This window comes from Citrus sinensis, chromosome 9, assembly GCF_022201045.2.
Source record: "Citrus sinensis cultivar Valencia sweet orange chromosome 9, DVS_A1.0, whole genome shotgun sequence".
NCBI classification, from domain to species: Eukaryota; Viridiplantae; Streptophyta; class Magnoliopsida; order Sapindales; family Rutaceae; genus Citrus; species Citrus sinensis.
In genome coordinates this window covers 3,159,984-3,183,975 of record NC_068564.1, presented here as the reverse complement: position 1 = coordinate 3,183,975, position 23,992 = coordinate 3,159,984, and the positions used below count along the sequence as shown (strand labels likewise).

Below are 23,992 nucleotides of genomic sequence, written 5' to 3'. Positions count from 1 at the left end.
CATCCATAAACATAAAGAATACAAGGACTCGTGTGAAATTTGCCAAAAGAAAAAAGACAAAAAACGTAAGTTACGCTTAACGTAACTTAGAGGCACCCTAAGATAATGTACTATTTTTGGCGAACTGGTATTCTTAACAGACACCTGTGACGCTTATTTTGCTTCTAAACTCGTGTTCTCCCATGTGTCAGCTCTGGACCGAACACGTCACTCGCGCATTGCTGGTGCTTCCACAGATTGCCACGTATGCACGGTACTAAGATTACTGTTAAAGAGAAAAATTTAAAAAAAAAAATAGTTGAAAAGTCTATCGAAACGTACTATCGCGGGGACCATTCAGTCTCTTTTGCGTATATACGTGGAGTCAAATTATTCGACCACATGTTAGCTCCTTTGTGCTGGTCCTGCACTTTATGGAACTCTTTTGACACGTGGCAGCTTTACAAACTTCGATACGTCCCGGCTTGCGAAATTGATTAGCGAAATGGGCGAAGACAGCCCAAAGGAAAACCGATGTGTCAAGGAGGATACGTGTCGTTTAAAGAGTGAAGTTTGGTCGGTGACGGGCAGCTTGGGCAGGCAGGGAAAGTTGCCCCGTTGAGCTGGCCTTACACTGTAGAGGAGAAAGAGGAAACTCAACACGTTGCCACTTTGTTTCTTACGTTTCAAAAATTAAAAAGAAAATAAATTTTTATTTTCATTTCATTTCTCCGCTTTGTTACTGTGCATGATGACGTCTTTTACAATGATCGGAGGCGGTGTTGACGGTTTGCTTAGTTTAATTTCTAACAAGTTTTACCAATGACAGAGGTTTATCAAAGAATGCCTAGTGATCAAAATGACGATTCGCCAGCGAAATGCAGGGAGCGCAGGCGCCGGAGAATAAAAATGAGGCGGTTCGGCGCAATTGTAGCCACAAGTTCTGAGCCTACGGCTAGTGATATTAGAAAGGAGAAGCGGACGGAGGACTCGGATCGTGTGGCGGAGGGCAAGAGAATGCGCACGGAGGCTGAAACGAAAGATACGCCAGCGACGGAGACTGACGTGAATTCGTCTCCTTCTTCGGGCGAGGGCACGGAGAAGGTTGTTTCGCTGGCGGCAACGACGGAGGTTCAAGCTGTCGAACCTATCTTCGGAACGATGTCCGTCACCGGGAGATCACGTGAGATGGAGGATGCAATTTCTACGCGGACGAGTCTTTGCTCACCGGATATAAATTGGCGAAGACCGGTGCATTTCTTCGCTGTGTACGACGGCCATGGTGGACGTCACGTAATTTCCGAAATCAACTTTATTTTTTGGAAAAATAAAATAAAAAGTCTATCGAATCCTTGCTTAACTGTTAGATGATAAAGCAGGATTGGGGATAATTTAGTCTTTTAATCAGGGAATTGCTTATACATACAGGTGTCATCATTGTGCAAGGAGAAAATGCACGTGATCATGGAGGAAGAGCTAATGCGCGTGAGGTGCACGTCGGGTAATGCGAATGCGGGAGCGGGACCTAGTACCTCAACCAGAGAAGAGCCTCAACGGGAAACAGAAAATACTGCTGAGTGGGAAGACCGGTGGAGGAGAGCGATAAGGAGGTGCTGCGAAAGAATGGACGAGGTGGCAGTTAGCACGTGCGCGTGTGGGAGCGTTGGGTGCGATTGTGCTGCTCACTCGATGGAGGTGGCGCTCAGTGGATCCACTGCTGTGGTGGCACTTTTAACTTCCGAACACATCATTGTTGCCAATTGCGGCGATTCACGCGCCGTCCTCTGCCGAGCTGGGAGAGCAATTCCTCTTAGCTGTGATCACAAGGTAATTTCTTCACGTCGATATGGCTCTGCCTCTGATGTTGGACAGCTGTCCTTTCTATTTATTTTTCTGTTGCATTAGTCTGTTTTGACAATTGTATTCATCAGGTTTTTTGTCACGTGTTGGATTGCCAAATTGCTCTCCTTTGGAATTTGTATTTTAATGGTGCCTTACAAAGTATTCTTTGTAAAATTCAAAATTATTTCTAATATATTCACTATTAAAAATATAGTGCAAGTATTGTTTGTAATTGTGGTCAGTAAATTGTATTTTAATCTTAAAAAAAAACACTTTATTTGTTCTTGTTCAATTGTCTATAATATATATTTTCTTTTAAATGATCGGCAGAACTTTACATAAGATTGAATTGCTGATGTGGGATTATAGTCTCAACCCTGTCTTTGGGCCAATTAAACGCTTACAGAAGAATGGTTCATGTACTAGGATATCTAGCCCAGTGATAAATTCTCATGTTAATGAGAATCATTAACTAAATCTTGATATGTAATCTAAGTTAAAACTGGTAGCAGTAATTTAGCTTTAACTATATTAGTAGTAAATTTGAGCAATTCATTTCAGTTCCATTTAATCCTGCCAGGACATCAAACATAAGACTAGTTAATATCTTTTAATTCAATCCAATCAAGTACAATTTCTGGTGGTAATGATGTTTTATATATCGCCAAAGTGATATAGAGGGCAATGGTTTTAATGGTGCGATGCAATAGTTGTATCTAGACATAAATTGGTCGAGCACAGCCTAGCGAATGATACTAATTTTTATTTAACCTTGGTGGTTAGCACCCCAACATTTTGAAACTTTAGTTGTCATTTTAAAGTTATCCGATTATTGGAACCCATCTAATGAACTCGACGATAGCGAATGGTTATATCATGATACAAAATAGTGGTAACAGCCTAGCTAATAATACTTATTTTTCATATAACCTCGATGGTTAGCTCCGCAATGTTTTGAAATTTTAATTGCCATTTTAAAGTTATCCCACTTTGGCATGGATTAGGATCTCTCCTTGCCTCTCCTTGCCTTCATAATCTAGCGAAAAAATGTTGGCTTCATTGTAAATAAATTGAAAAACAATTTCAGACCTCAATCTTAGCCACTCATTAAACAAGGAGAGGATCCTTGTCCGTTAGGCATATATTTAGTAAACATGAGGATAGCCAAGTGTGACGTAAGATTTGTTTTATTTATGCACTGGAAACTTCACATTTGCACTTGATTATTGTCGTTGCATAGATGATGACATTACACTTGCATGCAGCGATAAATTGTTATTTTGTTTTTCTTGCACAAATCTGTGCATTTATGCAGTTATACACTAAATTTGCTGACGTATTAGTGATGATAACATATGTTCTTCAACATTTCTGTCATTTTCTTTTTCTCTTGTGGTGGCATGTCACTTCTTCAATAATTCTGTCGCATAGATTTGTATTTCCATTTAGTATTATTCTTTAAAGAGATTGGCTATAAATATTTTTCCTACTTTACTAAATGGAATCTACCCCCATTAAGTTACTCTTCATAAAATATTAATTACACCAACACTCATCATTTTGGCAGCCGGATAGACCAGATGAACTTGCAAGGATTGAAGCTTCTGGGGGAAGAGTCATCTTTGTGAACGGAGCACGAGTTGAAGGCATTCTTGCCATGTCCCGAGCTATAGGTATTTTATTCCAAAGAAATCGTCAAGCTGTTTTAATCATTTGCATTTTATATGATATCACTTGTTTGATGTATGACACGCAAAGAACTGACTGTTTGGTGCAATTCCCAGACGTTTCACTGCAGTGTATTTTGCATATTTTGATCCATCAAATTTTGGTATTATCCTAAAGAAGTTTTATTTTGGTGTTGCTTCCATATAATCCAGGATTAATTCTTGATATTTAACGTAGTTAGAACAACCACAATTTTATGGAGAGTATGTAAGCAATGGTATAACATTAAAGCCGTGGACAGTTCATTGATTCCTTGAAACTAGCATCTAAGAAAGTGAATAGGTTTGGAGGCTTCTCATATTTATTATTGGTTTTGATAATATTTTAACATCATTGATTTTATCTATAATGTTCTATTCCACTCTTTGGAGTCGAAGCAGTTGAAACTTTTGGCTTAGTTATAATTTTTATGCCATTGGACATTGGCTATATGCATGTTGTTGATTGAAGGTTTAAGATGCCAGTGGAGAACGTCATGGATGATCCTATGGTCTAAAAGCAATCATAGTTGATGATGCAAGTGATTTACATTTTACTAAAACATTGTGATGCTATATTTGGTAAGTTTGGATGTCAAATATTTATGAAATTCTTTACGCTAGTATATAACTCTGTTTGATTTATGACTTGTGCCCCTTTATTTCTTCATGTTATGAAATTGTGCCCAATTTTGTGTCAAGTTTTTGTTTCATGCGGCTGCCATGAAGAGCACTGAATTCTAGTGGTAACTTGCAGTAGGACAATGTACACCATTTGACTTGATTATATGAGGTTTTTGCTTCTTGACTTCCAGAAGTTTGCTATAGCAGATGTCAGATGGTTACTGATTACCCTGAATCATTGCATTTGTGCTAGATCTTAGATTGTGTTTTCTCTCTGAGATAATGTTGAATTCCTTCTAGTTTGTTGCCTACCAATCTTGGAGTTTTCTATAATGTTACAACCAACTGAGCATGTAGTTTACTGTTGGTACAATCTGCAGATGAATGGAAAAGTAGGGGTTTATTCCTAAGGGATCAAGCAATGTAGATATTATTTCATATTTATAACCATTTATGTCATTAAAACTTAGAACACTAACATGTATAGTTATTACAACTCCTATAATTAAAAGCCATTAGTTTGATTTTCAGTACAGTTTATGAGCGTATGTTGTTTCTGTCTAAACAGGGGATGGGTATCTTAAACCAGTTGTAACATCAGAGCCTGATATCACTTTTACCAAAAGGGAAGCTGAAGATGAGTGCTTAATTCTTGCAAGCGATGGCATGTGGGATGTACTGCCAAACAACTTGGCTTGTGAGGTTGCTAGTGAGTGTCTTAGAGAAGAAAATCCTGAAGCTGCTGCAGATATAGACCTCAATGCTGGGCCTCGGATGGTAGAAGATGAAAGGGCTGAACCATTGTATCCATCAAGAAGTGTTCTGGCTGCTGCATTGTTAACCCGGCTTGCTTTGGGGCGAAGAAGCTCTGATAACATCAGTGTCATAGTTATTGATCTTAAGAGGAACAGATAGGTAGGTAGGAAGACCCGAATGTGTGGTTGTTATGAGCATTGTTCAGGTCTCACAGTGAGAGAAACATGTGGCAACTTCATTGGAAAAATAATCTCTTTACATAGATGGAAAACATTGAATTGACTGATATTCTATGATCTGCTAAGATCGCTTTAAGCCAATATGACATTAGTTCTACATGATTAATCACATGGCTCGGGACGACGGGTACTTATTTTACATTTTAGCTGATGGGTACCGTATTGCAGTTGCTGCCTGCTGATTTGTGGTTCATTAGCTCGTATATTAAACTAACTTCAATTCTTTGTATGTGCTGTACTGAGTTGTGCAAATTCGTGGAAAGTATGTTATCTTTTTGCAGCGGTGATATGGATACATGTTTGTTAGCACATGTTCGGGAAAAGATATTTAGTAAATAATGTTTGGTAAATTCACTCTAAAACTAATTCTCAAATAAGGAGATTTTATATTGTTCCTAAAAGCAGCCTTAGAGTCTTGATTATCTCAAAATCAAATTTTATGTAAGGTAACTTCTGTAAATGTCCCGAACAGAAATTTATCTTTTCAAAAATTTCCGTATTAGGAAAAATAGATATTAGACCAAAAAGGAAAAAAAATAAGTTTTCTATGTACATATAATGGTATCATATATTTAAATAGAAGATATTTTAGAATTAGAAAAAAGAATAATTAAAAGTTTGGATTATCATTTCGCATCTAGTGGCATCATTGCCCCATATAAGTGCTTGCCAAGTAGATTCGGCATGGCTGTTAGCGCCACTTCCAGATGGGCTGTCACTAGATGATCAGAAACCATCGGCCAAATGGCGTCCATAGCTCGACACCGTAACGTAAAACCAACTGCTTGCAGAAGAATCAATAGGAAACCCCACACATAGTATAGTGCATAGTTCAATTCAGTATGGCTTCATGCATAGCGTTCCCGTGGCGCTTTGCTAACCCTCCTCTTCCTCCACGAGTCGCTTCACAACACATCATATAATCCTCTCTTTCACGTTTCTCTTCACTCCTTTTTATCTCTCCCTCTCTCAACTCATTATTATTCCTTTTGTAACGTCCTCCTCTGTGTGTGTGTGTGTCTGTATATATATATGCTCTCGAGATATTGATTCCCCACTCTGTAAAATGAAGCGACCAACTAATCTTCTCTCAAGAATCTCAAGCGATGGCTCTGACAGTGACACCCCTGAGAAATGCAGGAGCCGTCGTCGCCGCAGAATCCATATGAGGAGGATGAGGATCGCCTCCGTCCCGCGGCTTCCTTATTCATCGCCTCACTTTCATCCACCAATCCCACAACACTGGCTGCCGACGCCGTCTTCGGAGAATCCGATGCCGGAATTTGGTTGCATTTCTATTCAGGGGCTAGCCGAAAGCATGGACGACGCCGTTTCTGTGAAGGAAGAATTTTTCCGTCCAGATATTGTCGGTGGAAGGACTCTTCATTTCTTTTCCGTTTACGACGGCCATGGAGGGTCTCATGTAGTTCCTCTCAATTTCCAGATAATAGATTACATATATACGTCTACACACATGCATTATTTGTAGTGATACTATGATGTTATTTTTATTATGTGTATGAATGATCTGATTAATGTGCGTTATTTGTTACTCAATCTATTTATTTTTCATTTTTTTTAATTAAATTGAGGTCTCCAAGCTATGCAAGAAGTTGATGCACAAGTTCATGGCGGAGGAGCTGACGCGCGTGCAAATTTCAAAAGCTACGGCTGCCAATGGTGGTGGATGTAACTGCAGTTTAACTGATACGAAAACCAAACAAGAAAACGAAGAGGTCGGGGGGGCTGAGTGGGAGGATTTGGTACGCGTGGCGATTCAGAAGAGCTTTAAGAGAATGGATCAGGCGGCCCTCAGCACGTGCGCGCTTGGGTGTCAGCCAGAGTCAATGGACCTTGTGTTTCTGGGGTCCGCTGCCCTCGTGGCACTAGTCAGCGGAGATCGTGTTGTGGTTGCCAATTGTGGCGACTCACGCGCCGTTCTGTGTCGAGACGGGAGACCGGTTCCTCCTTTACCTGATGACAAGGTCCATAATTTTTAATTTTAACAACAATTAATCATTGTAAATGTTTTCTTCAACCTTAGAACTTGTTTAATTAATTAATCGTGCTTGCAGCCACAAAGACCGGATGAGCTGGAAAGAATTAGGGCAGCAGGAGGGAAGCTTATTCATCAGAATGGAGTCAGAGTCTATGGCATTCTTAACATGTCCCGCTCCCTAGGTAAATAATTAGGATCCTTTCTTAATTTAAATTGTGCTTCAATTTTAGTGTAAATTATTTGTAAAAAAAATATAAATTATAATTGTTTATCTCCTTCACGAGGATTCGTCTATCGCTATGTATATTTTTTTCTTATTTATTATTTATCAACATGTATTTTTTAACATGAGACAGAAGCCTAGATCCATTTGGTTAGTAGACAGTCTTGGTTTATAATTGTTGTGAGATTAATGTCATTAATTGATTGAGCCTTACTAATTGTAAGTTTAGATTTAATTTTATGTCAAAGGTGCGTATATGGTCTTGGTTTCTCAAGTATTAGCTTGTTTTTATGTTGATAAGCAGGAGGAGACAACTTGTTGAAGAGAGTGACAACATCACGGCCGGAAATCTCCATCACTGAAAGAGAAGGCGGAGATGAGTGTCTGATCCTGGCCAGTGATGGCATTTGGGATGTGATATCCGATGATTTGGCTTGCCGAGTAGCAAGTGCTTGTCTTCGCGAAGGAAGTGCAGCCACTGCTCCAAGAAGTCGATATAGTGACCGTGCCACCAAAGACGGTAGAGCTCAAGTGTTGTTTCCTTCTAAAAGCCATGATGCTGCTGCTGCTATACTTTGTCGCCTCGCTCTTGCACGAGGCAGCCATGACAATATCAGTGTCATTGTTGTTGATCTCAGAAGGAAAGCAAAAGGGTAATTTTCCGTTTTTCCTTTTTTTTTTTTTATTTTCCCCCTTTGCATGCATGGAAATGGAAGTGTTAGCTCTCCGTGTTGGATTGGATAGAGTCGTTAAGACTTAAGAAAAGGATGTTTTTGTGAAGTTTTTAATTACTCTTGCTAAGTCTCTTCTCCTACACAGCAGTTCTTTTATTTTGAGTGAAGATTTTCTGCATGAATTTAATTATTATCTTCGAATTTTAGTATCCTTGTGTGATGAGAAATTTTCATTAAAGTAAAAAAAATAAAAAATTGATGACTTGCCATATTCTAATATTATCGTAATTTTACTAAAAAGACAACAAATTGGGAAAGTTTCGTTATAATGTACAACTTACATTTCTTGCAAGCCAATATTGGTAACAACATAGTAATTAAGCAGGTCGTGAACTTCTTTTCTAATCCTTATGAGGAGGAATTTGATTTTGAATGTTGCATTAAACGAAAGAAAATGGTCACTGAAAACAGTAAGAAATTATGAGAAATGCGTAACCAGTTTTTTTTTTTTTTTTTCCAATAGAATTCTGCTAATTTGTAATTCCAAATATTTAAATGTCTTTATCTTTTGAAAATTGAATCAAGTTAATTGATAAATAATTATAAAATCACCAACAAATTGATGCCGTAATATGTAAATGACTTTACAGAACTATTTATAACTATATCATTAGTCTTAATTTGTATTTGCTCTCTGTTATAAACTCATTCCGACTTGTGTTTTCTGCAAGTTTCTATAGGTGCGATTCTTGTATTTAATTGATATAAAGATATTGGCTTGTTCTAATTACCTCAGCCGACCGTCTCATGTTCATGCATGCATGATTATATTCAATTAAAGATTTGGCTCTTACAATCATATTCTTTGAAGTGTACAATAGCACAAGTTACAATTATTATTCAACAATTAAAACAAATCGTTTGATTATTATCAACTGGAGCAATCACTAACAAGCAAGCAGCAGCAGCATCATATTAAAAAACTAAGCCCTGCACGTAGCATGCCATGACACGTGGAGACAAATGCGAAAGTTGATTAGCATGAGACGCATGCGTTGAAATAAACCTGGAAAGTGGTCTCCACGTGGGTGGCTGAGATTTAACTTTTTGTTTTGACTGTCGCATTCATCTGGAAGGGCATGTTTCAGCTTTGAGCAAATCCAAATTCTCGACGAAGAAGATCCAACAACATGACGCACGTGGCCAGCCCATAAGTTACAGTGAATTGAAACCTGAAGTTTTCTCTTTGAGTAGAATTTATAACTGCGTTTTCTTTTTCCTTCAAATTTTATTTTTAAAACTAAATGGGTAATTTTTAAAAACCTTCCTTAAAATTTGTACCAGCATAACTGACATGGTGAATTGGTGATAGTTCTTAATAAAAATAAATAAATAAAACTTTGAACGGATTTAAATAATCAAGTTTTAAGTGTCAAAGTGAATGTGTGAACAGTCATAAAGATTTTCTTTTGTGGAAAAAAAGTGATTTCAACTATGAATGATTTATTGTAGACGATTTTTTAAGACACGTCAATTCATAACAGAATAAAATCGTACGAATGGAGTTAAAAAATTTTATAATTTGTATTGTTTAAATTGAGTTTCTTATTTAACCAAGCTAGACTTAATTCTTCCTCATTTTTTTTTTTTTTCATTTTGTATAAATTGGTCAGCGATGGAGTTTTTTATGGGTTAAGCTAGGCTTTAACCCAGTCAAATTTGAAGAAAGACTTTTACTTCTATTTACGAAATTACCGCTGCTTCAATCTACATAATTATCACTGCAGCTTAAACAAAATTGCCACTTTGTAATTTCACTGAATTGCCAATTCCAACACCATTATAATTTTCAAAAACAGCCCCATCATGATTTTTCTCTAATTTCTTCTTCCCCAACCCCATCTTGTTTTAGAAAAATTATTTTCTCTTTCTAACAAAGTTGTAAAGACAAAAAATTTAAATATTTAACGTTGTGGAGCGTCTTGAGGCACAATTTCTACAGCGTCTAAATTGTACTTAAATTACTTTTTTAATTTATTTATTAATGAAATTTTCTTCAAAATTTATTTGTCTTTGAGATTAAATTTCATATTTGAAAAAAATTTAGATTATTAGCCCTAATGTACATAAGATTCTTAGCTTGACCCCTGAAATTGGTGACTTTGTTCAATTGTTGTTATTAAGTTCTTATACACTTTTAAATGAATCAAATCTTTAGAATTTTTAAACAAAACAAGTTATTACAAATATAATAATTTGAGGACCAAGAGAATGATAAATTTGAATATGTTTAACCAAATCAATTCGGTATCGTTGTCTAATAATCATGCTTCTAAAATAAGGTTATTAAAGTGTTTGATAAATATTTATAAATAAGAATATTTAAAAAATAAATTAATCTTACTCCATAACTTGTAAAAGTTGTGTTTATTAAACATTCATTCCCTTCCATTTCACGATGGTTAATATTTTTGTTCTCAGTAAATGTGATGTGATTTCAAAATTACAACAGTATTAGACGATTAAAACCTTGCTAAGAAATAAGGACAATGAAGAATTGAAAGACTTGGAGAAACGTATTAAAAAAATTCACGGAAGCTTTTTCTTTCAATCAAAGCTGCTTATTTTCATCCCATCGTTTGATTCTAAATTTCAATGCCGCCATGTGTCTCTTTGAAAGCATTATTTGTAAGTTCTCCTGTGTGGCCTCTACTACTTTAATTTTTGGCAATTCCCGTTTTATAAATGTATCATGAACATTAATTACTTTTTCATGAATCGTGAACCATAAGATTGTTGACTAAAAAAGTAGAACAAATTGAGTGCCGAAAAAGATTAAAAAGAAAGCCACAACAAAAGTTTTATCAAACTTAATGCAAGCTTGCCCAAATTATTACCAAGCTTTACAATCATAAGCCTTCTCATTTCCCAACCATATCCTTTCAAAAGTTATAATCGCTTTTTTCTTGCATCATTAAACCAAAAGAAGCGCAGTCTCTAGAGCTCAACCGCCAACTAGAATTGGTGGGATTTATGAGTTTGTCTTGTTGCATAAAGCAAATAGACTACAAACAAAATTTTACTCCCAATGAATGGGTTGGATTTGAAGTTTTGAACTAAAATGAAAGGCTGAAAGCGAAAGAGAGAGAGAGAGAGAGAGAGAGAGAGAGAGAGGGGGGGGGGGGTGTGGTTGAAGTTTTGAAAATTATAAGAAAAATGATGGTGTCATGGTGATTTGAATTTGAATTAAAAAAAAAAAAAAGAGAGAGATAGCGTTTTGTATGGTTTTGTGATGACTTGAAGAATCAAGTCACAGATTCTTGCGTTTGTTTTTAAAATGATATTTGCTTAACGAAATTGTAAAGCTTCCATTAGGAGTATACCGTACATAAAAATTTCTACTGTTTTTTTTTTAATTGAGAAATAATCGGCAGCCGACATTTTTGGATTGACAAATTCAAATGGAGTAATGTAGACTTTTGTGTAATTAAAAATAAAGCTACAAGCAGCATATAGTAATCAACTAAATTTTGATTAATCGATTTTAACAAAGCACCTACTTCACCTAAAGACTACCTTATTAGATATTAATTAATTGTTGAATACGAAAAAAAAAAAGGGGGTCAAACCTAATAGAGGAATAAGAAACTTTTTAGTATAATTTTCTAAATTGGCAGACAGTGTGAAATTCAAGAAACAAACAAAGCAAAAATACCTACTCCACTTTTTTCCACTTAGTTTAGTTGAAAATTACCAAACCCAATTTTTTCTTCCACTTAAAAAGTGTTTCATTACACCCAAATCTTGAATTTTGATAATGAAAACTAGACCAATAAAACTTTTGATCTTAATTACTACTCGTTCTTTATACGGTGAGATTATAAAAACATAAATTACAATTTCTTTCGTTTGGCATGGTATTTTAAGTAAAAAAAAAAAATTTTAATTCAACTTTTGTTAGTAGAATTTTTACTTAAAAATTTTTAATTGTTTAATTATTAATTAAATTTTTTTATTAAAAATTATAAAATTACTTTAATAAATAAATTTTTATTCCCATTATTGGACGCAAGGTAAACGAAATAAATAAAAAAATGAGCGATGCTAATTAGCTCGGGATTTCTGTTTGGAGCTAATAAATAAGAAAATTGCAAGTCACAACAACCAAAACGGCCAGTTATACAATTCATTTCACACTCCTTTACGAAAAAAAAAAGAAAAAAGAAAAAAGAAAAAAGAAAAAAAGAAAAACAGATCACCTCTTCTTGTCTTCTTGTCTCGTGTCTCTGTAGAGTACAATCCACACACGAACTAAACTCAAGTCCCAACTCAGAAACAATGAGTCATAATTATTACAATCACTTTTAGTTTGTCCGTTCGTCGTTCATCATTCATCATTCATCGCCATGCCGTCGCGTCAAATCCCGGAATCCCAGCCGTTGATTTCTCCCTCCCACCACCCCCACCACCACAGCTCCGCCGTAATCCCCGCCTCCTCCACCGCCGCCGCCTTCTCCCTCCTCCTCCTCCTCACCTTCTGCTTCCGCAAGAAGCTCACCCAGAAACGCACCGCCCCCTCCGACTCCAGGCCCCCTCACCGCTTCTCCTACTCCGTCCTCCGCCGCGCCGCCGACTCCTTCTCCCCCTCCCGCCTCCTCGGCCAAGGCGGCTTCGGCTCCGTCTTCCACGCCACCCTCCACGACCAGAGCGTCGCCGTTAAAGTCATGGACTCCGGATCGCTGCAGGGCGAGCGGGAGTTCTACAACGAGCTCTACTTCGCTTCTTTGCTCGAACAAGACGACCACGTCGTTTCGGTTCTGGGCTTTTCGTCCAACCCGAAACGACACCGTATGCTGCTCGTTTATGAACTAATGAGTAATGGGAATTTGCAGGACGCTCTGTTGCATAAGAAGCCCCCTGAATTGATGGAGTGGTGTAAAAGATTCTCAATTGCTGTTGACATCGCCAAGGGGATTGCTTACCTGCACAGCTTGAATCCGCCTGTCATTCATGGGGATATCAAGCCGAGTAATATTCTGTTGGATCATAATTTTTGCGCAAAAATTTCTGATTTTGGGCTTGCGAGGCTGAAATCGGTTGGTGAAAATCAAAATCAGGCTGATGGTGAGAACAAGAACAAGGCGGCGGAGTTGGAGAGTAATTGTGGGGCCGCTGTAGAGGATTGTGGATCTGTGGTGGAGACTGAGAGTGTGAATACGACTACTACAGCTACGGCTTTTGAGGATTTGAGTGTAGGTATTGATCAGTCTCCGGAGACTTTTCTGAAAATGACACAAAAGCAAACACAATCTACGGAGGCGCTGGAGAAGAAAGCCAGTGTTGATGAAAATGTGAAGGAGGATGTGAAAGTGAAGGAATATGTAATAGAATGGATTGGAACGGCGATTGGAAATGAGAGGCCGAAGAGTGATTGGATCGGTAGGGATACCGGTTCTTCTTCGAGTGTTGGTGGTAAAGTTGACAGAAAGAAAAGTAGGAAAAGATTGGATTGGTGGGTTTCGCTGGATGAGGATAAGGAAGAAAATGTGAAGAATTTGAAACGAGAGAGGCGGCGCAGGCCTGCAAGAGAGTGGTGGAAGGAGGAGTACTGTGAGGAATTGGCTAAAAAGAAGAAGAAGAAGAAGAGAGCACTGGGGACTAACAGTGATGACGATTGGTGGCCGAGGGACGAGGAGTTGTATGTGGAGAGAAAGAAGAAGAGTAAGACCAGAAGTAGGAGTAGAAGTAGTATAGGTAGTTTGGACTGGTGGTTAGAAGGATTCAGTGGTGAGCTGTATAGAGCTCGCCACAATAGCTATGATTCTGCTGCGAGTGGTGAGATTCCTAAGAGTGGTGGTGTCACTAGCACTCCGAGTATGAGAGGCACTGTTTGTTATGTTGCCCCTGAGTACGGTGCTGGTGGGGACATATCGGAGAAATGCGATGTGTATAGCTATGGAGTTTTGTTGCTAGTTTTAATTGCCGGACGGCGTCCTCTTCAGGTTACGGGATCGCCAATGTCTGAGTTCCAGCGTGCGAATCTTATGTCATGGGCACGGCATCTTGCGAGAAATGGGAAACTTATTGAATTGGTTGATCAGGCCGTTGTAAAGTCCTTGGACAGAGAACAAGCTCTGCTTTGTATTACTGTTGCATTACTCTGTTTGCAGAAGTCTCCTGCTCTTCGGCCTTCCATGGAAGAGGTTGTTGGAATGCTTACCGGCAAGTTGGAAGCACCCAAACTACCGGCTGAATTTTCACCCTCACCGCCTTCACGCATCCCCTTCAAGTCACGGAAGAAGGGGCCCGTGAGTTCATAGTGTTTCATTGTTGAAAATTAATTTTTTAACATTGAAGTTTACTGTTTTTGAGCATTGAGTTATTATTACCGTTGTGGATATTTTGTGTAAAATCAAAAAAAAAAAAAAAAAAAACAACAACAACAACAAAGAGAAGGAAAAGAGATTATACTTTTTCAGCAAAGGGATCTGTGATATTTCTTTGTTACTTGCTGGTGTTGGTACTTTGAACTACTAAATTTATGGTGATGAATTCTGAGGGGTCCTTCTGGCCCTGCCTCAATATCCATTACATTGTTGCTTGCTCGAATCAATAGTAAGTCACACACATTTTCATAATACAAAGAGTGCAAGTAAAAGAATCGCATTTTCGGAATTACCATGAGTGTGTTGAGTGGAAGAGCCTTGTGAACACAGCAGAAATATATTCTGTGGACGGGAGAGCTCATATTTCACCACTCACCGGCTATGATTTGAACTCTTATTTCACTCTTTCAGGGGCATTGTGAATTTTGATCCTCTGTTGAAACTGCTGTAACATTGTACTTCGGGAAATTAACAATGAATGCAATTGAAATTAAAAAAATATATACCATATAAATTTATGCAAATTTTGAAACTTAAATTTTTTATTAGGTGCGCGGCATGGGATGCGTGCCGAGTTCTCATTGACACAGAGATGTATTGCTGGTCTTACAACTCCGCCAATAAGAATCCGATGGCGCGCACTGGATTAGTCTTCTAACAAAATTTATATGCATCTCATTTATAAAGTGATTCAAGTGGTTCCACAAATTTATATAATACAGTCAACAAAATGGAAAATTTCGCAAGATTTTGCGGAGAATTCAATTTTGATAGCGCGTGTATCATGTCTTATTTACAACCACCGATGCCTTAGCTTTGTTGGTCTCTGTGAATTCATAAATTTATTTTGCTACGAGTTGTCCGATTTATTGTTGATTGTGCAAAGGTTATTGATGCAATTAAGAATGGCAAAATGTGGAGTTATTTTTTGAGAACTAAAAAAGTTCGGTTGGGCTGGATCCAGAGCTTTCACCTTTTTTTTTTAATTATTGTAAACTTGAAACGTGTTAATAATCGATAAATTGTTATAATCAATAATAATTTTTTTAAAAATAAATATTTCAAAATTAATACTTAAGAAAGAGTTTAATATTATAATTTTAAGTTTTTTTAATCAATATTGATTTATCAATTAAGAATTTAAGTTTTCATTTTTTATTATTTTTTAAATTTTAATTTATTATTTTACTTTATAAATTTATTTTTTAAAAAATAAAAGAGCAGGCCTGCCCGAACTTTGTTTACCTCCCAAAGCCCGTAGGCCTAAGCCCACATAACCTTTTTTGCCCACCCTAAATTCAATCCCATATCGTACAAAACTGGAATTGTGTCCAACTTTACCTCATTACAAATTGGAGATTCAACTTGGGCTCATAATAGGGTCCGAGCTGGTTTAAATAGAAGTTACGAAGATTGATCTAAATCTATTGCCCAAATTCTTAAATACACCCATTTCGCACACAATAGAAGAATAATTATACCACTCAATGAGAAGCTTTCAGTCTTCTTTTGAGCTCTTCTTTTGTCGCATGATAGCACATTTTTACCGCCTGTGGGCCTAGGCCTACACGACTTTTTTGGCCCACCCAAAATTCAATCCTATATCGTACCAAATTAGGATCGTGTACAACTTTACCCCATTACAATTGGGAGATTCAACTTGGGCTCAGAATGGTGTTCGATCGAGCTGGGTTTAAATAGGAGGTACCCAGATTGATCTAAATCTATTCCCCAAATTCTTAAATATACCCACTTCGCACACAATAGAAGAATAATTATACCACTCAATGAGATGCTTTCAGTCTTCTTTTGAGCTCTTTGTCGTAAGGCCCGTGATTCATTTCATCTCATCTATCAACTATCTTTCCACTGCCACCCCACCGATGCCCGACTTAAATGAGTAAATGAATATAAAAATATATTCTTATTTATATTCAGTATAGAAGTTTATATTCTGCACTGAAAAAAGTTAATATCTCTATGTTACTAATTCACAATTAATAATAATAAGGATATACTATTGGTTCAGTAATTTCTCATGGGCCCACCATCAATAGTTTATACATACAAAATTTAATTACACCTAATCGTTACTATTTATCATATAATAAGCAACTAGACACAATAAAATTATGTCATTTATAAAAAAAAAAAAAATTGATTTGATTTTATGGATTAATCAGTCAAGGGCATGTGTGAGTCATGAAGTCTACTTCTCTAATGTGGTCTGACCGGCTGAATAACACCTACCAAATGTCTTTTCTATAAAAGCAAAAATATAAAATATGAAGTTTTCGATCGATCAAGATTCCTACACAATTTGACTCCTAGACGTGAATATTTATATCATAGTGTGCCTTGATCCATACCACTTCATGATCAGAGGATCTTAAACGCATGATGTAAAAAAAATATTATTCCATTGGTCGGTTGATAGTATCATCACACAAATCTCATTTTAAAAAGAAAATCGGTTGGTGTCCAACATCATGCAATCTTCAAATATAGAAAATGTAGTAGCAGAATATCATAATGCTGTTTGTATTGAAGCCATCCACTGCTTTCTTCATCTATAATCTCTTTATTTGCTCAAATTTATTTGTCAATGGCACCAAAGAGAATTATGAATTTGCAAATGGTATTTTCCCATAATTTAGTTCATGGTACAACAAATCACTTTGTTAATAATAATAATTACGCCTTTTTCAAACATGGTAGAGGAATAAAATCTTCATAGAGTGGTTGTTAGATAGGTTTTAATTTGTCAAAGGATTTTAGTCATAATCACCATCTGTAAATTACATTGATAAAATCATAATTAATTGCAGGTGGCTGGCTCTTACGCCCATTTATCTGGAAACAATCGGATGATAGCCACTCAAACCATTGTCCAGGAATAAAAACTCTTCACCTTATAATAGTGGATATGAGTTTTTTTTTGAGTTCTTATATAAAAATTCAATCCCTCTAGTATATGTTCATTTTAGATGTGAATAGGTCTCACCTGTATCGATCAGATTACAAATTTTTCAATTATACTCGATAAATCATAGGCTATATAAATCAAACTCAAAAACCTGAATAAAAATACCCAGCAATATATTTTATTTAACTTCAAATTTGCTACGTTTAAAGAAACACGTAATGATCACAGCCTTCCAACTAAAGGCTAATGACTACCAATAATCATGAGTTGTCATTGTTTCGAGAGTTAGCTAAGAGATTAAAAAAAAAAAAAATTGGAGCCTTAAAGTATTGGTCCCAATTCTTAATTTGTCCTGTAACTTCGTGATCCGCGAGCTTTATACCGAAATCTCCATAACAGCATCACAATCATAACCACTAACCATTAGTTTAATATGTATAAATTTATATAATCAATACATAATGTGTTGTGTAGACTTTAATTACTTGTTAAGAAAAAAGAAAAGAAGCAACTAGTGCATTATTGGTTCACTTTTATAATATTTGATTTAGAAGAACACATATTTAAATATTCCTTCGTCCAACTTATGCATTGAATATTGAAAATAGAATACATAATGGCTCTGCTCCATATCTTCTGGATACCTTGCCTTGATACCATGAGTGGCTGCTGTTTGCTGCTTTTTTCAAGCCATTTTCCGACCACTGGGAGGGTGCATGCACTGTGAAAAGGCCAAATTATTTAGAGATCCGAAAGTTTGAGTAAAGACGATTACTTAGAAATTAACAATTCTTTATCACAACTTTCAATGGTGTAAAAACTTTTACATTCAAAGACAAAACAATTAGAATCTCCAAAAGTCAAAAAGAAAATGAAGCTATTATATTGTTCGGCAATTTCTCTGCATCCCTTGCAATATATCAAACTTACCCTTCATTATTACTCAATGGCCATTGGTTCACACACAAAACTTTTAATTTCAAATGTATAGTTAATCTCTGATAATTTCGTTTGTAAGATTAACAATGTCAAAATATCGTTAGTTTTAAAAGAAAAAAATTACTACATTATTTGCTTTCTTTCCTTTTCTCCTTTTCTTTTGACCCACATCTTGTTTTTGTAAGAAACTATAGCCATTGATGGATACTTTTACCGTCAAGATTTAAAAACACGTGGAGAATTCTGTGTTCAAACGGCGCTGCTTAATTTAATGGTACATATACACCGATGTAATTGACAATAAAATCAATTAACTGAAGGTTGGCCCATGTGTCGTGTACTGATCGATGTTTATTGGTGTTTCCATCTTCGTCAACTAAAAACCCCAAGAAATAATAACAAAAAAAAAAAAAACCTGGCATTCACACACGTTTAATTGGATGGTAAAATTAAAGATCGAAACGAGACTATCATATCATTGAGTAGAGTACAGAGAATCAAACGTGTTTATTGCGTTTTTGTATTGTTGGCCCATTTCACTCAGGCTGACTCTTCTCATGTGTAATGGAACGATGAGTGGATATTCTCACAAGTGACTTAATCCTTTATTGTCGACATTAAATCATCTAATATTCAGCTCAAATTTTTGAGCTATAATCATCAAATTTTCGGGTATACTACTACTTGATAAATTCAAGTTATTAAGACTTGTTTTTTATGCATGTTTTCACTAACATGTGATCGGATAGAAAATTTTAAGTTCAATTCTCTACATGTACAAATTTTATTTCATTTAATTTTTATTTCTTGTCTCGCTTGAAGGTTCTTTTGTCTCTCACCCTATATGAGATCACTGTTTTAGTCCACATTTCACTAGAAGAACCTGTTAAATTTGTTTAAACCCTACCTATTTGTTTAATTCCTTGAATCAGATGGTTTTACTGACGTAAGTTATGCTATAATTGTATGGATCTTGATGGTTGTATTAGACTCAAATTGTTGAGTTAAGTTTGATAAATTCTTCACTAGACAATTTGGTAAGTGTCAAGGCATGTTATAATTGTTGTGAATTGATATTTCATAAATTTAGATATTCAATAGGAGATAGCTTATTTTAAGTTAATATTTTCAACCTTCATTATAATTTCGGTAAATTGTAGTTATTTTTCATTTTTCAGCAAACTGTGTTTAGTCCACAAGTGTGAACGCAATGAAGCAGGTCAAGTCAATTTGTACAAAGGAACAGTGCCCATTGCTTGGAAGGCAGCTTTACGTGGCCGGTGAGGTCATTTCTCATATTTGAAGAGCATCTTTGGGGCCATGGAAGATCACACCCCCCTAACAAACGTATCTCCTCCACAACCAACCTTAAGAGACAAAAGCTTCAGAGTCCGAATATTTTTTAATCATAATGTTTCCTTTACACTCAGGCGATGAGCTGTTCATCAAGGTCTCCTCTAATTCCCACCAACAGGACAAAATCCCACAAGATCTAATTTCGGGGCATGCTTCAGAGGCTAGCAGTATTATAACCAACGACATGGGCAAAAGCCACAGGGGACAATCGTTCTCTATGGAGACTGACAAGATCCCTAGTGATAACTATAACAGCAACAACAGCAACTATAATAACAATAAGAAGCTGATGCACAGGGATGTTGAAAGGCAACGGAGGCAAGAAATGGCCACCCTTTATGCCTCGCTGCGAGCTTTGCTCCCTCTCGAATTCATCAAGGTAACCAACACCATTCCCCCCACCACACCCCACACCCCCCCAACCAAAGCATACACCCAAAAAAAAAAAAATTACATTTTTTTTTTTCCTTTGTTCTTGTTCACAATTTTGTAGGACTCTATGATTCTAGTGTCCACAATTCTTCCTCGTTCTCATGAGTATACTTGGTGTTGGGGAATAGAGAATATTACTTATTTGGATAGCTTGATTGTGACATTAATTAATTAGGGTTATTTATGTCGACGGGGTTTCAGGGAAAGCGGTCGATATCGGATCAAATGAACGAGGGTGTGAATTATGTAAAGTACTTAGAGAAGAAGATAAAAGAACTTGGTGTCAAGAGAGATGAGCTGAAGAGATTGTCCAATTTGAGCATAAGTGCTTCACAAATTGAAACATCAGATCAGAATGATACTTCCCCGATTAATCGCTTCGTCGTCCACCAGTCTTTGGTAGGGATCGAGATTGCCTATAGCTGCGGGTACTTGGAGCAAGAATTGCCCCTATCAAAAGTACTTGAAGTGCTACTTGATGAAGGACTTTGTGTTGTTAATTGTGTGTCCACCAGAGTAGACGAAAGGTTACTTCACACCATCCAGGCTGAGGTAACTTTTCATAAACATTTGTTGCTTTACATATCTGTTAGGGTTTTATGTTCTATGTTATCTATTCTAGGACATGTTTGGTTCATATATATGTAATATCTACTCTACAGGTTAAGGATCCGTCAAGTTTCAGCCTAAGCGATCTCCAACAGAAACTAACTCAAGTGAAGTAAAACTGTATCTGCTATTGTTTGGAGGAGTTTCCTCTATTGCACGGTTGCAATTAATCTGACTTCTAACGTTAAAACTGAACATGCTTTCTAGATTTCAGTATGAGAAACTTTTCTGGAATTAAATGATCCATGGAATTCAGATCCTTATTAACATATCTCTTTGAGCATTTTGTGCTGCATATGTTGTGCTTATCATATGCATGTGAGAGAAGAGTTGTGTTCAGCTTTGTTTTCAGGCCTTGGTCTTGCTGTTTAGCTGAATAATGTGGTGCCAAAATTTGATGCTGATGCGACAATTTGGATGGTAAATTGACTTTCATGATCTCATCAGCATTTGGATATGATAAAAATTTTAACTTCATGAACATTTTATCTTTTATCTATATCACTATTCAATCATCCAAAGGAAAGCCTTTCAGCAACTTTTGATAGAATGTGACAGTTCTCCTGATTATATAAAATTTTAAAAACAGTTGAATACCTTTATGCTCTCATTGATGATGAATCTCATTATAATTATGATTCTAATGATAGGATCACATGAAGATTCTTATCAAGACCATATGATGTGCACATACGCCACCATCAACACCATTATGTGATGCATATATAGAAAGAACCAAAATCATTATGTGAAACACATATGACAAGAACCAACTATTATGTTATACATATATGTCAGACAATCATGATCGTTAGCATATTATAATGGTCTTGATTGAGAAGGATTTTCACGTGATTGCTATCCTCTAATAGTCCATGAATTATTACATCTCAAAAGATTCCTTTGAATTCTAATGTACATGAGTGTTAGTGTCATATAATGGAGTTATATTTAGTATGTTGTTATACTGAAATAATAGCTAGATCTATGAAGTTTGTTTTTGGCTAAATGCTATTAACTGAATCCGCATGTTGCATTTTGTTTTCATGTCCTTACTATACATAAGCACAAATCTTCTTGAATACTATCTTCAATTTTCTTTTTTAATACAACAATTGCTTTCATAGATTTCTTTAACCGTTTAAATGGCCATTTATTGTGCAATAAATCAGCTTAAAAAATCGTGGCAAAGGGTATGTGGTGTGTTGGCTGGATGCCTACTCATAAATTGATCTGCATCTATTGAGATCTAGTGCCAGCTCATAAAGATATAAATCTATGGTGTATTATTGAATAAGATCTGCTATCTTCGACCTTTGAGAGTAAGGCCTATCTATAGAGATCTATACAAATTGATATGCATTGATGTACTATAGGAAAGAGTCTTTTTTTAGGGTGGGGATCTTCATTTTTTTTCATGCAGACGTGCTTTTAAACTGTGCGGTTTTCGAGAGTTAGCTCTTAAACCGCATGACTTTATAATTCATTACAAAATAAGCATATTAACCCCACGGTTTAAAAACTTGTTCACATTAAAAAAATTAGGGGACTCACACTGGAGAATTATTACTGTATGAAATATTCACAAGCACCAAAAGCATGATATTTGCTATACATGTTTATTCTTAACTAAATAGGTTAACATTTGATGAATATATTGACACATGTGCCTCTTTGTTTGTTTCTATGTCGCCCTTAAAGGGATCATATCGCGTGGTACCGTTCAATGCCACCATGTCAGAACAACAGTTGTTTATTTGATGTATTGGCTAAGAATATTTGATCAGCTGCTAGCGTACAATTTTATGAAATTCTATTGTCACATTTAATTTGTTCTATTTTGCTTTTTTGCATGATACAATGGCTGCAGACATCAATTATTGTTCATCAAATTCCTTTTTCTTTTTTTTTTTTTTAAAAATACCTCTTGGGGTAGGTGGGTTGAAATACACTGCAAGTCTTGTTCATTATTCTTTTTCAGGTCAACGATAGTGGTTAGTTATTCTGAAGATTGATGAGTAATTTAAAAGAAATTAAACTCGTTTTACCTGTCTCATTAACTGCATCAATGTCGCTGCATGTTTCTTTAAACTTTTATTTTATTTTTTTTCTTTTCATGAGGGAGCCGTGTGGCTTATATGCTCGAAGCTTCATTTTTTCCTCTGATGCTTTACTTCTATTTTCTGGTTGCAATGAAGGATCCTTCTTCCATTACTCTGCGTTTTTGACTATCAGGAAATTATTCTTGTTTTGTCAAAGGTTTAGCTAAGCGGACAAATATTTCGTTCACATAAAGAATCCTCTATGTCGCTCAATAAATCTTGGGATGAATTTATATATTCGCAAGGATTGTTGAATGTGCATGTTGAATATAAATTTTCATGATTGTTTGTGGATAGAATGTGCTGACTTAATTTGATAATAAATATTTCTCTTGCCGTTGATCCTGTTTAGTAAATCCTTTCAGTTGAATTTTACTTGAATTACAGTTGAATAGCTATGTGCAATAAACAGTTAAACATTTCTCATGTTCTATCCTCCTGCCGTCATTGTCGCAATTGTGTTGTGCAGTTGAGTATATGCAGCAGTTATTATGTGTCTTTCATAAAGCCTAGAAAGGAAAAAAGTATGTACACATGCACAAACAGATCGTTCCATCATGCGTGTTGTTGTTGCTGTTGATTTTTTTTTTTTTTTTAAAGCATCTTGCACGTTGTAGTTGGTTAATCTGTAACTATCAATTATTGCAATTCCTTCTTTTCTGTATGAAGAAAAGTTCGGATTTGTACGTATTATTTACATTTGATTCTCATAATTCACTGTTGTTGAGAATGATGGGCTAAACATAACTTTGAGATGACAAAAACATTTTGTTGGAACAAAGACACTTCAAGTGTTTTCTTTTTATGATTGATGTTGATGTGGTGGAGATTTTTGACAAGTTACGACATCTTACTGCATGGCGTAAATATGTTTCTATTAAGCTTCTTTTTTTTCCTCGAGCAGAACTGATGCCAATCCATGTCAATCCCGGAAGCACTTGTCCTATTTCAACATGTGATGCAATTTCTATATTGTTCATTTATTCTCAATAAATTAAAGAGCTACTGCTTACCAACTTCATAATTTTTCAACACCATAGTATACATATGTAAAAAGAAATCATTAGTCTCCTTGTTCTACAACTAGTTGTCACATTGTAAATTAAGGCTTTGTATCTGCTCAAACGATCATTTCACTAGCTCAATCGTTTCAGTTGGTAATATCATTTCCCTTGAAAAAAATAACATCAGAAAACTCTA

At 36.0% G+C, this 23,992-nt stretch overlaps 4 protein-coding genes across 5 annotated transcripts; all 4 read left to right on the top strand.

The window, feature by feature from the left end:
- Positions 1–641: 641 nt before the first annotated feature.
- Positions 642–5,439, top strand: LOC102630401 (probable protein phosphatase 2C 75). The gene is made up of 4 exons (XM_006490214.4): positions 642–1,272; positions 1,408–1,806; positions 3,389–3,494; positions 4,720–5,439. Exons 1-4 carry the CDS (start codon positions 802–804, stop codon positions 5,064–5,066), a joined length of 1,323 nt encoding a protein of 440 aa, XP_006490277.1. The 5' UTR covers positions 642–801; the 3' UTR covers positions 5,067–5,439.
- Positions 5,440–5,813: 374 nt separating this feature from the next.
- On the top strand, positions 5,814–8,169 carry LOC102629241 (probable protein phosphatase 2C 75). Of its 2 annotated transcripts, none has more exons than XM_052433195.1 (4): positions 5,814–6,569; positions 6,748–7,131; positions 7,222–7,327; positions 7,673–8,169. In XM_052433195.1, exons 1-4 carry the CDS (start codon positions 6,213–6,215, stop codon positions 8,023–8,025), a joined length of 1,200 nt encoding a protein of 399 aa, XP_052289155.1. In that variant the 5' UTR covers positions 5,814–6,212; the 3' UTR covers positions 8,026–8,169. The 2 variants fall into 2 exon arrangements, with proteins under 2 accessions (XP_052289155.1, XP_024958350.2); XM_025102582.2 differs by having other exon boundaries at positions 5,817–6,569; positions 6,739–7,131.
- Positions 8,170–12,195: 4,026 nt separating this feature from the next.
- Positions 12,196–14,630, top strand: LOC102630707 (receptor-like serine/threonine-protein kinase At4g25390). Its single transcript, XM_006490215.4, has one exon. It carries the CDS (start codon positions 12,449–12,451, stop codon positions 14,360–14,362), a length of 1,914 nt encoding a protein of 637 aa, XP_006490278.2. The 5' UTR covers positions 12,196–12,448; the 3' UTR covers positions 14,363–14,630.
- A 4,956-nt stretch (positions 14,631–19,586) lies between these two features.
- Positions 19,587–20,960, top strand: LOC102631004 (transcription factor bHLH36). The gene is made up of 3 exons (XM_006490216.4): positions 19,587–20,028; positions 20,283–20,633; positions 20,744–20,960. The coding sequence occupies exons 1-3, from the start codon at positions 19,705–19,707 to the stop codon at positions 20,804–20,806; spliced, it is 738 nt and encodes a 245-aa protein (XP_006490279.2). The 5' UTR covers positions 19,587–19,704; the 3' UTR covers positions 20,807–20,960.
- The last annotated feature ends 3,032 nt before the right edge of the window (positions 20,961–23,992 follow it).